This window comes from Ambystoma mexicanum, chromosome 10 (genome assembly GCF_040938575.1).
Source record: "Ambystoma mexicanum isolate Mex_15411 chromosome 10, UKY_AmexF1_1, whole genome shotgun sequence".
Taxonomy (NCBI): domain Eukaryota; kingdom Metazoa; phylum Chordata; class Amphibia; order Caudata; family Ambystomatidae; genus Ambystoma; species Ambystoma mexicanum.
Window position 1 is genome coordinate 1,523,970,717 of NC_090932.1, and position 14,235 is coordinate 1,523,984,951.

General features: G+C 48.2%; 1 protein-coding gene across 5 annotated transcripts in view; it reads right to left on the bottom strand.

Annotated features, from left to right (window-relative positions):
• The window catches only part of NCOR2 (nuclear receptor corepressor 2), a 2,813,293-nt gene that overhangs the window by 2,336,758 nt on the left and 462,300 nt on the right, over window positions 1-14,235 (bottom strand). For all 5 annotated transcript variants that reach the window (XM_069619703.1, XM_069619702.1, XM_069619704.1 and 2 more), the window contains exon 3: window positions 2,259-2,386. In XM_069619703.1, coding sequence (XP_069475804.1) covers window positions 2,259-2,386 — 128 coding nt within the window. The remainder of the gene's footprint in view (window positions 1-2,258; window positions 2,387-14,235) is intronic.

The window sequence follows — 14,235 nt, forward strand, 5'->3', positions numbered from 1 at the left end:
AAGCCTGCATTTGAAATGAGTGGATGAACAGTCTGTCCTTTTTGCGGCGTGGCAAGAAAAGCATGCATTTTGTTGCTAGAGCGTAACAGTCAAGGGGACTGTTACGCTCTAGCAACAAAATGCGCCATTGTACTTTCTTGCAAAGGTAATCTCGTGATGCCCAATAAAGCGATGTATGCATCAATCATGACTCGATCTTTAAATGGCCGCTCTCGCAGTTTGCGCAGCACTGGGGACATATGACTACGCCAAGATGATATGGTAACAAGTCTTGCAGATATGCTTTGCAAGGCTTGAAGCCTGGATATCGTGCCCTTGTGAGAAAGAAAATGTTGCAATAATCTAATTTTGGTCTGATGACAGCATAAACTGGGCTGGGGCAATTAGCTCTGCTCATGGATTGCTTGTCCTGTATACAAAGCATCAGGTGGTAGCTAGAATGGCTCACAATAGTGTTTGCTTGGGCATCGATAGACCGCGTAGTATCCAATATTACACCCAGGGATTTGACTCTATCAAAGGGTTTCATGCAAATCGTTGTGCTTGCAATGGAGGGATATGTTTATTTTTTTTTACTAGTCAAGTACGATGCTAGAAACACAAACACTGTTTTTGATTGCCTGAGACTTGGCCCGTTTTGTCCCATCCATGTCTCGATGGAGTCAAACAAGGTATGAATGCTCTTTGCACATTATCCATCGATATCATCACCACCTGAGTATCCTAATTATGAAAATAGACCTTCATCTGGCTAAAATGATCGTGCAGAGGTTCAAAGTAAACATGAAACGGGGTTAGAGAATGGCAAGAGCCCTCTGGCGTTCCCCACTCCAGGGTGGCAGAGAAAGACCCAAATGATTTCCACATAAAGATTTAGAAAAGTGAGCCGAATGTTCAAGTGTTCACTTTTTTAGAACAAATCCCATTGTTTGTTATACTTTGGTTTTATTTCCGCATGTAAGTTGTGAAATGAAGCCTTGCTGAGGGGAGTGGGAAGCTGGTTGAAGTGTGTTTGGGGATCTCATGCTGTTGGATAACACTGGCAGCTCTGCCTTTCGCTGCATCAATATTGCAGTTTTAGAGCCCAGGGATCCAGTGATTCCAGTGATAACAGTGAATGATATGATGTGTGATGCCGTGCAATGTATCAGTAACAACCTAGTGGTGCTTTGCAATATGAGTCCTAAGGGCCAGGGCCTCGGTCCATAAGTTGGGCAAGGGTAATGTTCTCAAGGGATAATGACACAAATGTGCTGGTAAATTAAATGTGTTAATTTCTGTAATATTTAAAATACAAGGTTGCCTTTATAAGTTAGCCATTTTAATTGTAGATTTGGTTCAACTAGACCTGTTTTCACTTGGGCTTGTATGAGGAGTACTGGAAAAGTAAAGATTCCTCTCTATGAAAAGGAACGCATTTTTCCTTGTTTTAGCTTTCGATTTGTTGGATGTTGTTTGTCACAGAGAAAGTAGATGCTCCCAGAGGAGGAATGTCACATTGAAAGAAATCTTGCTTGGGAATTGCATTGTTGTCTCTTGAATGCAGAGAAAAGCATCTGCTGTTTCCTTTTCTGCGTCAGAAGTCAGAATGTTTGGAATGCGGTCAATAACAGGAGTTCCTGCACTTCTCATGCTGTGAGTCAGAACATATTGGGCCTCCTTACAAGTTCGGCGGTAGCCTGGCTGCCGCCAAACTCGCTACCGGCACCCGCGAATGGGCCATAACCGGCCCATTACGAGGTGAATGGGCCTGTAATTGCCAATTCGCGGGTGCCGCTGTGGACGGGCTCCCGATCCCCATTCTGCCCAATAGGGCAGAATGGGGGTGGGGAGCATGGTTGCACCGGCACCATTCATAACGTTGCCGGTGCAATCACCAGTTCTGCTTGTGGGTGCCGCTCTGCATACCTGGTCTGACCAGGCGTGCAGAGCGGCACCCACGAGCAGAACTCGTAATGTGGCGTTACGTTAACAGCAGTGCCATTAGCACTACCGGTGCCGTTGACACTGTACCGCCACATTCGAAATGAGGCCCATTGCTTCTCCAGGCCCAGAAGTCTGCTGCGGTCCTCACAGAAATAAAAGCAATACATGGCAAGCGGCAAACAGCCCGTGCTAAAAAGTTAAGCATGCTCTCACAAGAAATATGACAGCCAACGTATGTCTCTTTACTTTCATCCCAAAGTCGGACACGAGGGGGCCTATGGACGGATCACCATAAGAGAATGGGGTGACGGAGCAATTGAGCAGGGACCTACCTTTCACTGCCTGGCTGGAATTCTGACAGTAGGGAAGGCCGCCTCCGCTGGGGCTGCAGGATGGACCCATGAGCCAGATGAGAACTGTAGTCCCTGGAGTGGTGCTGGTACTCAAGGAGACCCATATCCTGGAGAAGAAGGAGAATCATTATCAGAAAGGGCTACAACACTGTAAAGACATCAGCCACCAAAAAGGAGAGACACTACGCCTGCCACATAACGAGCACTGGACGGAAGGGCGCCCAGGCATATTGGCAACATGGTTGTACTCGGAAGTCGCCCTCATAAGAGGGAAAGAATGCTCCTTCTTGATGCATCAGTCTGCTTATATATCATGTTTATGTTTATTGTGTTTATATAGAGCTTTACGCCAAACAACAACAAGGATACAATAAAAACAGTAGAAGCAATTACAAAATATGAATCAAACCAGTAAAACAGTAAGTAGAACAATTTGCCATCTGCAAACCCTTGTTCCCAAACACACACTTAACATTAGTAAGCATTAGAAACAGCAAAGTTATGTTTCGGGAAGACAGTAAGATAGCTTAGTAGGGTGAATACCTATAGCTGAGAGGCCTCCAGGTCACAAGTTTACACTCTGGCAGTGGCGCCTCTATTTATAATCTTTCTGAAGTTGATAAAGCGAGTTGAGTCATAATGGCAATAATACAACCATCAAGAGGGAGTTCATGTTGTGGTTTGCGCCAATCAAAGTAGAGGGAGAAAGACTGTAATGAAAACGTACAAAAGAATAAGTAGCATGGAGCACAGCATTAGGTATCTGACCCCCCCAGTGACTTTCCCTCTATAGGGTAGCAACCAGGAAGGGTCCCCAGACTGGCGTGCACAGGACACAGAGGAGCAACGCAACAGGCGCACTCAGGACTGATCGCGAGAACAGAGGGACCCCAGCTTAGCCTCATCACAGGTAGATATTCCCAAGAGTAGCCCATCTCCTCCACACTAACAGGGCACCCTAGATGCTTGAGCTGGACACCTAGCCAAGATATTACATAGGACTAGGGCGGAGCTAGGGAACACGGCAGGGGACAGTGACTCTGTGTCAGGCTTGCCTTTGCAGGTCTAACTACTGAGAGAGTTTCTAACTGAACTACCCACCCAAGAAGCCTAACTGCTAACTGGACAAGCGATCCACTGCATCATTCTGATCTTCCCAAGCAGTGGGGTAGCTTCCACAGGCAAGATGGCGCCCAATGCCTATATGAAGGAATTTGACCCAAAGTGCCCATGACAGGCAGACCAAGGTCAGGAAGATGCTGGCCTGGTCAAGAGGTCTACCACAGTCACAAAGCCGCAGAAAGGGATCAGTGCTAAAGGCAGGAATATGCCACTGCCTGCACCACCGACATTCAACGCCACACTCCATGCAAACCAGCCTCCCCAAGTGGGTTACCATCCTTTGCCTTGTTTCCCCAGGAAATGATCAGCCTAGAGTCCAAGGCCCACCACAGCTCAACCCTGTCCTCAGCCATCTCACGGGACCCCAAAGTGTACACACACGTGTACACACACACTCTCTCTCTCTCTCTCGAAGAGCCGCCACATTCAGGACACAGGACTGGATGGTGGAAAATACAGTAGACAAGAATCCTTCGGACACAGGTCTGCAACACCTTGCAATTCAGACCGCAGTCGTGTCACTCGTTGCTCTATACAGGGATGCTCGGAAAACCCTGTTACACATAGCTAACTAAGTGATCATCTTCATGGCTGGTGAATGCTGAACATACAGCCATGGTAAATTGTTTAATTCCCTACTAAATATAGCTCAGAGTAGTTAAGTATGAATTGAACTCTCACAATACCCAGCCGGAGAATATGAAATAGAGGGACACTCTGGAATCCTATTGTTTGTAATTGCTGATGAGACAAGCAGGGATAAAGTGAACTGGACTTGAGTCTGTTCACCAGACAGCCCGTGTAAATAGATAGCTCTGGTTTAGTTTGACAGGTGCTGATTTTTACAGTGTTATCACTATTATTCTAGAATAAAGTACATCCTCTTGGGAACGGAGATCAGCGAGACTGCCACTCATCAATGCTGTATCCCTTTTACTTTTAAGTTTAAATATGGCGCACCGCCATTTTGTGGGCTCCGGAAACCAGCTTTAATTGAAGAAGTAGATACACAATGTATCCCTGATTCTGTTCTTAAACCATTCAGTAGCCACTGACCCCTGGAGCTGAGTTTAGAAACAAATGTCACACCTTTTACTATTGTGGAGGTGTTCAATGTGGCTTTCATGCCCGCTGAGGAGCGTGGGCATGGCCGGTAACGGTCCGCATGCCCGAGCTGAGGGCCATTACCGGCCATGTCCGCCCTCCTGAGTGGGTATTAAAGCCATTCATACCACAGGGTTCATCTGGGGTGCGAATGGTTTTCATTATTTTTCCTTGGGAGATTTGCCCTGATTGCGCAGTCGATCTCCAGAGGAGAAAAAAGAAGAAAAATGTTTAAAAAATGAATGCCGCTGCCATATGGAAAAGGAACTTTTCCATGTCTATGTCTTTTCCGGGAGACGGGAGCAGTGCCGTGGGTAAAGGGGATGGATCAGCAGAGGGTGGGGTGGAGAGCCTCCCCACATTAACAAACAAAACAAATGCCACCACGCGAGGAAGGGCCTTGGGTGGTGGGACAGCGGGTGGAGAATGTATATTGTCGCCCGCTGTTCGAGGCAACTGATTGCCTGAGGGCCCTTCCCTGGGTGCGAATGCTCTTGATGATTTCCTACTGTTGCCACCCTGACCCAAAAAATGTCATTCCTGGAAACCTAAGAGGTATCCTCTAGCAGTCAAATGTATGTCAGAGGGTGGCACGATTGTATTCATCAAAAGCATGGCACTCACCATTGCCATCATCCTGTATGGTTTTGGGCCCCTTCCCCGTCACTTAATCTGAAGATTTGTCTCTTTCAGAAGATGAAGTGACATGGAAAAAATTGGCGTATGGTGAGCAAAAGGAATCCGGAGATGCTAACGTACCTGCTACGTTCAATTTCTTTCCCACCCACCCCCTCAAGTCTTTCCTTTCTAGTTGCTGCGGTTGCTCGATTGTTTAAGTCTCTCATTAAGCTGCAGAAGAGTGCTCACAATGTACAGAACAGGGAGAGCTCGCTCTCATGATTGCGATCACAAATTCTGCCCTTGAGGGGACGACATGTTCCAACTGCTTTGGCTTTGACATCCGAAAGAATCCAAGGGAACAATCTCATTTTGTTCGGCTCAATAACACGATGAGCGCAAGGTCTCTTCCGGTGCACTGCGTTCTCTTCCGATGAACGAACACACAGCAATTGGGTGTTTTGTCCAAAATTTTAATGTAGGGAGGTGGCTTGTCTACAATGGGACACACTCACGGGGCCAGGGTTCATGATACACAAATCTAATGGAGCTCGTTTTATCGCCCCGTGACAACAGAAGAGCGAAGGACGTGATCTACTTGAAGCCTTTTTCTGGGAAAATTCGCCCATAATGTTGACAAACAACGCTAGGTCCCATGCCCGCGCTCTGAAACACCAGTGTACGAGTGCGATATAAATAAAATATCATATCATAGTTCGACAGAGAGGTGGGCAATATTGGCTCTATTCTGAAATTTGCTCTGAGCCCAGGCAAGAGGGTGCTAATTAAAATGGACTACTGGACCATGCAATGGGCTAATGCCGGATAGTTCTAAATCAATCATCCACAATAGCAAACAGACATATTTGATGCTAAGACTTACCATCCCTATACAATGGCTGATGCTGCTTACCTGCTAAGACCCTCAATCCACCCACACACAAAAATTCTCTTCCCTTAGGGTGAACATTTTTCAATAAAGAACATGAGTAAAACGACCATTATCAACCACAACGACACCGGGTCTGCTCTTAGTCCAAACATTTATTTCGAGAACTGGTGCACTGCGTAACTGAGAATGGGTGTGTTTCCTGAACTGCACTCCTTCAGGTGTCCCTTTTATCTGTATTTATTTTTGGCAGTTGGCGTAGCAGAGGAGTTACTCAAAGCCGCAGCGGAGCACTTTACATGGAGCATTTGCCGTGATAGGGGTACCTCAAACATGAGGTGCTGTTGCGGGGAAGCATACGTGGCATGGGGTTAGCCCACAAATGGATGAGCCACCCATCCCCAGGACGGCATGCCCTTCACTAGAGTCTCTGTGCTTGATCCACTCGTGCCCTGCTGGCGAGTGGGTCTGTCACTTAGTGGCCACCAAGTGTGCTCATTCTCTCAGCTGTTAGTTATGAATGAAAAGGCACCTTTCTTTTCAGTTTTAAGGTAGACTATTGTTTTTCATTATATTAGTTGTCTTTGAGGAGTCTGTCTAAAATCCCCTCTTTACCAGAACTAGACTCTTTAGGGTCTCCTATTAAACGTATTTTCAGTCTGCCTGACTATGGGCTTGCAAACCCATCAACAAAAAACTGCCTGCATGTGCATGGTGGTATTACATCCATAAAGTACTACCACCAGCGGTAATACCTCGATTCTTCAATAAGGTTCAGGGGGACATCGTAATAGGGAGCAACAGAAACTCATAATTGGACACAGATGGCACCTTTAACACTGGTAGCAACAGTAATTCTGTTTTGATGTATTAGCACCTTATAATTGTTTTTATTATTGCATATTTTGATGGCAAAACCCTAGTACGGGAGCAATGGAGCCCTGTCCAGGTCATGGACCAAAACATAAGTAGCTAGAATTTAACAAGTGATCAAGAAATGACTCCATGTCTTCACAATGCTCGAATTCCTGCACTGCACCTGCCACGCGGGCCCGTGCTGCACATTCACTTGCAGCGCCATGTTTCCTTTGAAGCTCCTGCCCCTTTGCTGCCCCCTCCCAGCCCAGACTTGAAATGGTTCCCATGCCCCCATTAGGAAAGCAGTAAAGGGCCTGTGCTGAAAATTAAGCCCGTGTAATACCCACCCTGCTAGGCAGCACGGTAAAGACATGTCACTGTGATAATTAACACTGTACAATGGGCCTCATTACGAGTTGCCCCGTACACGGTAAAAGTGCTGATAACGTTTACCAGTACTTTTACCAGACCGGCCAACTACAACTTTGACGGTAGGTGCAAAGGTAGCTGGAGGTAAATCTGACCCCTACCGGCATATAAATGCCTTTATTACCAGCACAGTACTACTGTTGCTGGTAATAGCGTCCTTACCGGTACTTGTAATCTGCCAGTCATTCCGGCATCCAAGTGCCGGAAACGGCAATTCGTTTTCCGGTATCCTGGCACTAATACTGCCAGGATGCAGGCAAACTCGTAATGAGCCCCAATATAGGGATGTGGGCGTGCATCTACATTACACCAAGGTGCTGCGGGAAGAGCAAAGTCTTCAGTTCTTTCCTAAACCAAAGGAGACTTGGAGCTGTCCAGTCCGTCACTGGGATGGGGTTCCAGAGGACCGGAGCATAGCATGAGACGGACGGTTGCCTTGTGTGCTTCTTGCGAGACAGTCTATCTTCCAGTCTGGTGGTGGCCTTCTTGCGAGATGGCTCTGTGCCACTCAATCTTTATAATTTTGCGGTAAGGCAGGCCGACATACCAGCAGTGGTTGCCTTGTAAGACAGGCATGCGGTTGTGTACCACCACCAGATCGTGCCCAGGATGGCGAGCCAGTGTCATTTATGCCTGGTGGGGGTTGTGGTCACATTGGCTAGAGCCCCTGATGAGGCGAGCCACGCATGGCCGGCTGCTTTGAAGGTGAGGGCGCTCCACTTGACCCTTCACTATCTTTCCAATCTGAAGCAAGTACATAGCCCTGGAAATGGTTCCAGGTTAATAACATGCAAAGAAACGGAGACACAAAAGGACAGATTAAAGGACACAGCCCTCCAGAAAAGTGTGGCGTGGGGCCGTATTACTCCCTAAAATTACTCAACTACTTTCAACAATAAAAAGTTAGCAAGAGAAATGCGGTCGTCTGCCCCTTGTCGCCACCCATGCCACGCTGTTCATGTGTTGAGACTGGAGGCATAAACCGCATGTGGCACACAAAAGATGTCTGCTCCTGTGTATCTGAAGAGGGACTATAACATCATCTAAGCCTTATTTCTAGGCAGAAAGAAGCATACAGCTGCTTTTAAAATGAAGATGCATGTTTTGCTTGTAAAAATAATCCTGCCGCAAATGGAAACCCATCTGCCCAGTTCTTAGAGCCACAACTGGGAACACGGCCTGGAAACAGCCCCCGAGGCGCGCTACCAGAATAGTGGATAGGTTCAAGAATTAAAATATATACACAAGTGACCCATAGAAGCAGATATAATAGAGACATTCGAAATCCAATTGGGTGCATGGCTCTGGAAGTACAATTTAAAAATGTATAAGCTGGAGGGATTTGAAACTAATATAGTGGAGACATTAGACTTTTCTAGAGGGAATTAAGAGTAGAATCTGCCATTTGAGCTAAACCACACAAGCCATAGCGCCACCCAGTAGCCATCTGTAGAAGTTCACCTCCAGTTTAGAGCCACTGAGCAATGAAATTGGGGGTTTGTGGGAATGCAAATTAGGTTAAAGGGCAGCATTATTTTAAACATAGCTCAAGACAGTGAGCTCTCAAAGATGCAGACAACCACATATGAATGCTACCCTCAAAGGGGGAATTAGCACAGTATGTCAGTTCATATTAGGGCTTTTTTGTAAAGTGCTACATGCACGTTTCACCATGTTTCCAAGCGCTGTAACAGTAGCTGTTATTATTACCCCATTCAATCACCATCTATTTATTTACCTCAGAAGAGTCGGCCCTGCGGAGGGGTTCGCACTTGCAGGTTGGGCCCATGTCAAAGGGGAGCACTTAACCAGTGAGCTATCTACCATAATTTTTTTTAAAGGGGCAACTCACAAACTCTCCAGTACCATGAAACAATATTGTTTTTTTTTCTCACAGAAAAGTGTACCAAGGGCCCGGGGCACGGTTTGATCACCCCGCTGAGGCACTGAAGACAATATGCGCATGTCCAGGGACAATCACTGGCGAGAAAAAGTCAGGAAAACACTGGGCTAAAAACAGAGGCCACTGCTGCTGTGTGCGGTAAGCAAAGGCGGGTTGCAAGGCCTGGCAACCCCCACTGGCGTCAAATGCAATGTACTGATTCCTTCTGCAAGTAGAGGAAACGCTCCGATCTTACTGTGCCCCACCCCCGTCCCCACCCCCGTCCCAGGTAAATGTATCCATCCCTTCCTTAGAGAGCCATGGATCATAGAAACTCCTTCTGCAGGGGAAGAGAGCGAAATGACCGCGTGCACGGGACCTCGTGCTCCCTAACCCACTCTCTGGACCTGTTTCTTTATCACCTCCACCCCCATTTCTCTTTCAGCCTCACCCCGACAGCTTCACGCTCCCGCACTTTTTCCTCTGCCCAGCGGCGTTTTGAAGTGCCCTGGCTGAACTGCTATTTAAAGCGCTATACAGCAAATCGCTTACACATTCATTCAATAGGTTGCACTGTGGCGAGCAACTGCAGAACACATTAACACGTCACCCATTCAGGTCAATTCAGAAATCTGAAAAGAAGGTCCGTTGAGACCACCACATGTACAGTTTACAATAACCGTGCTTCCAACGTGCGCACCACTCAATCTGTTCCTACTTTAATGGTTGGTCCGTCTAGACCAGAGGTCTTCAAACTGTGGGCCGCGCCCCCCTGGGGGTCTGGGAATCTGTGAAAGGAAAATACAGTACAATGTATCCATCTCAAGGGGGGCGCCAGAGCCCAGCATGAAACGTGTTAAAAAAAAAAAAACATTCTTTTATTTTTTAGATTGGAGGAAATGGGAAGGGCAGCTTACATGGTCAGACTGGGCCATAACATGGTTTTACGCACCAATGAAAAAATGGCCAGCAGTTGCAAATGGATATTCAGTGTTTAGTCACAGGCTTCACGGGCTGTTTGAATAGTACTCAAGGGTTTTCATTGTTCAAATGTAAACAAATGGTGACATTTATAGAATATTTATTCAGCAACAATGGTCAAAACTACCACCTGCATAGTGAAGAAACTCCTCAAACTGGCCCACATTGGCCAAAAAAGTGGCCCATTTTCACTGGCCTACCCTAGCATTTTGTATTTTTGGTACGGTCATCGCCCTATTGGCCAGTCCAAGGCTCCCGGCTCATCCGTAATGGGTGAGGGGGCGTCCACCCACTGGCCACCTCACCCATTATGGAGGAGCCGAGGAGCCAGCCCAGTGAAACACAGAGCACTCCCTCAGCTGCTTTTTCCAGCTGAGGGGGTGCTCCTGGGCTGGCTGAACTGTCAAAGGGAAACACTGTTTGCCTTTGACAGTTCATTTCCCCAGCCGCACATGATCACAGCCATGCAACGCTGGGGGTGTTTTGATTCGCCAGCCTTGCATAGCTCATTGGACATGCTAGCTAGGGCACTGCATGTATGTATGTGCGAGGGGGTGCTCCTGCGCCTCCTCGCACATACGGGCAGAGCAACCTGGAGCGGGGCATTTTAGCAACCACGCGAGGTACGTTTATGGCGATTTATTTTTTATTTAAATGTGTATGGATGTGTGTATGCTTGTGTTATGGGACTGTGGTGGGAGCAGGATGGGCGGCAGCACTGGGGTAGTGGTGGGAGTAGGGTGGGGAGAGCCCAGGGTCTGTACTGGGAGTAGTGTGCGGTGACGGCACGCAAAAGTTCATAGCAATTTCTACATACTGTCCATCTGGCACTTTTGGGGGGGGCCGGCTTGCCCAAACTTTACTAAGGGCGGGGGGGGGGGCCCAGGCCAAAAAAGTTTGAAGACCACTGGTCTAGACTGATGTGTGGTGCGTTTTCCATATGTGTACCCTGTCTTGTCTCCCTGCTGGTTTTGTTCTTCTGTGTCTTCCACAAAGGTGCCCGTATGAGGAGCAGGGCCCCGGAAGCTTTTGAAGTATGACCCCTTAAGAGGAGCAGGGCCCCGGAAGCTTTTGAAGTATGAACCCTTATGAGGAGCAGGGCCCCGGAAGCTTTTGAAGTATGACCCCTTATGAGGAGCAGGGGCCGGAAGCTTTTGAAGTATGAACCCTTATGAGGAGCAGGGCCCCGGAAGCTTTTGAAGTATGAACCCTTATGAGGAGCAGGGGCCCGGAATCTTTTGAAGTATGACCCCTTAAGAGGAGCAGGGCCCCGGAAGCTTTTGAAGTATGAACCCTTAATCCCAATGAGGAGCGGGACCCCGGAAGCTTTTGAAGTATGAACCCTTAACCCTTATGAGCGGGCCCCAAAAGCATTTGAAGTGTGAACCCTTATGAGGAGCAGGGGCCCAGAAGCTTTTGAATTATGAACCCTTATGAGGAGCAGGGGCCCAGAAGCTTTTGAAGTATGAACCCTTATGAGGAGCAGGGGCCCGAGCAGGGGCCCAGAAGCTTTTGAATTATGAACCCTTATAAGGAGCCGGGGCCCGGAAGCTTTTGAAGTATGAACCCTTATGAGGAGCAGGGGCCCGGAAGCTTTTGAAGTATGAACCCTTATGAGGAGCAGGAGCCCAGAAGCTTTTGAAGTATGACCCCTTATGAGGAGCAGGGGCCCGGAATCTTTTGAAGTATGACCCCTTATTAGGAGCAGGTGCCCGGAAGCTTTTGAAGTATGAACCCTTAACCCTAATGAGCGGGCCCCAAAAGCATTTGAAGTATGAACCCTTATGAGGAGCAGGGGCCCAGAAGCTTTTTAATTATGAACCCTTATGAGGAGCAGGGGCCCAGAAGCTTTTGAAGTATAAACCCTTATGAGGAGCAGGGGCCCGAGCAGGGGCCCAGAAGTTTTTGAATTATGAACCCTTATAAGGAGCCGGGGCCCGGAAGCTTTTGAAGTATGAACCCTTATGAGGAGCAGGGGCCCGGAAGCTTTTGAAGTATGAACCCTTATGAGGAGCAGGAGCCCAGAAGCTTTTGAAGTATGACCCCTTATGAGGAGCAGGGGCCCAGAAGCTTTTGAAGTATGACCCCTTATGAGGAGCAGGGGCCCTGAAGCTTTTGAAGTATGAACCCTTATGAGGAGCAGGGGCCCGGAATCTTTTGAAGTATGACCCCTTAAGAGGAGCAGGGGCCTGGGAGCTTTTGAAGTATGACCCCTTATGAGGAGCAGGGGCCGGAAGCTTTTGAAGTATGAACCCTTATGAGGAGCAGGGCCCCGGAAGCTTTTGAAGTATGAACCCTTAATCCCAATGAGGAGCGGGACCCCGGAAGCTTTTGAAGTATGAACCCTTAATCCCAATGAGGAGCGGGACCCCGGAAGCTTTTGAAGTATGAACCCTTAACCCTAATGAGCGGGCCCCAAAAGCATTTGAAGTATGAACCCTTATGAGGAGCAGGGGCCCAGAAGCTTTTGAATTATGAACCCTTATGAGGAGCAGGGGCCCAGAAGCTTTTGAAGTATGAACCCTTATGAGGAGCAGGGGCCCGAGCAGGGGCCCAGAAGCTTTTGAATTATGAACCCTTATGAGGAGCAGGGGCCCGGAAGCTTTTGAAGTATGAACCCTTAATCCCAATGAGGAGCGGGACCCCGGAAGCTTTTGAAGTATGAACCCTTAACCCTAATGAGCGGGCCCCAAAAGCATTTGAAGTATGAACCCTTATGAGGAGCAGGGGCCCAGAAGCTTTTGAATTATGAACCCTTATGAGGAGCAGGGGCCCAGAAGCTTTTGAAGTATGAACCCTTATGAGGAGCAGGGGCCCAAGCAGGGGCCCAGAAGCTTTTGAATTATGAACCCTTATAAGGAGCCGGGGCCCGGAAGCTTTTGAAGTATGAACCCTTATGAGGAGCAGGGGCCCGGAAGCTTTTGAAGTATGAACCCTTATGAGGAGCAGGAGCCCAGAAGCTTTTGAAGTATGACCCCTTATGAGGAGCAGGGGCCCGGAAGCTTTTGAAGTATGACCCCTTATTAGGAGCAGGTGCCTGGAAGCTTTTGAAGTATGACCCCTTATGAGGAGCAGGGGCCCGGAAGCTTTTGAAGTATGACCCCTTATGAGGAGCAGGGGCCCGGAAGCTTTTGAAGTATGACCCCTTATGAGGAGCAGGGGCCCTGAAGCTTTTGAAGTATGAACCCTTATGAGGAGCAGGGGCCCGGAATCTTTTGAAGTATGACCCCTTAAGAGGAGCAGGGGCCTGGGAGCTTTTGAAGTATGACCCCTTATGAGGAGCAGGGGCCGGAAGCTTTTGAAGTATGACCCCTTAAGAGGAGCAGGGCCCCGGAAGCTTTTGAAGTATGAACCCTTAATCCCAATGAGGAGCGGGACCCCGGAAGCTTTTGAAGTATGAACCCTTAACCCTAATGAACGGGCCCCAAAAGCATTTGAAGTATGAACCCTTATGAGGAGCAGGGGCCCAGAAGCTTTTGAAGTATGAACCCTTATGAGGAGCAGGGGCCCGAGCAGGGGCCCAGAAGCTTTTGAATTATGAACCCTTATAAGGAGCAGGGGCCCGGAAGCTTTTGAAGTATGACTCCTTATGAGGAGCAGGTGCCCGGAAGCTTTTGAAGTATGACCCCTTATGAGGAGCAGGGACCCGGAAGCTTTTGAAGTATGACCCCTTATGAGGAGCGGGGACCCGGAAGCTTTTGAAGTATGAACCCTTAATCCCAATGAGGAGCGGGACCCCGGAAGCTTTTGAAGTATGAACCCTTAACCCTAATACGCGGGCCCCAAAAGCATTTGAAGTATGAACCCTTATGAGGAGCAGGGGCCCAGAAGCTTTTGAAGTATGAACCCTTATGAGGAGCAGGGGCCCGAGCAGGGGCCCAGAAGCTTTTGAATTATGAACCCTTATAAGGAGCAGGGGCCCGGAAGCTTTTGAAGTATGAACCCTTATGAGGAGCAGGGGCCCGGAAGCTTTTGAAGTATGACCCCTTATGAGGAGCAGTTGCCCGGAAGCTTTTGAAGTATGACCCCTTATGAGGAGCAGGGACCCGGAAGCTTTTGAAGTATGACCCCTT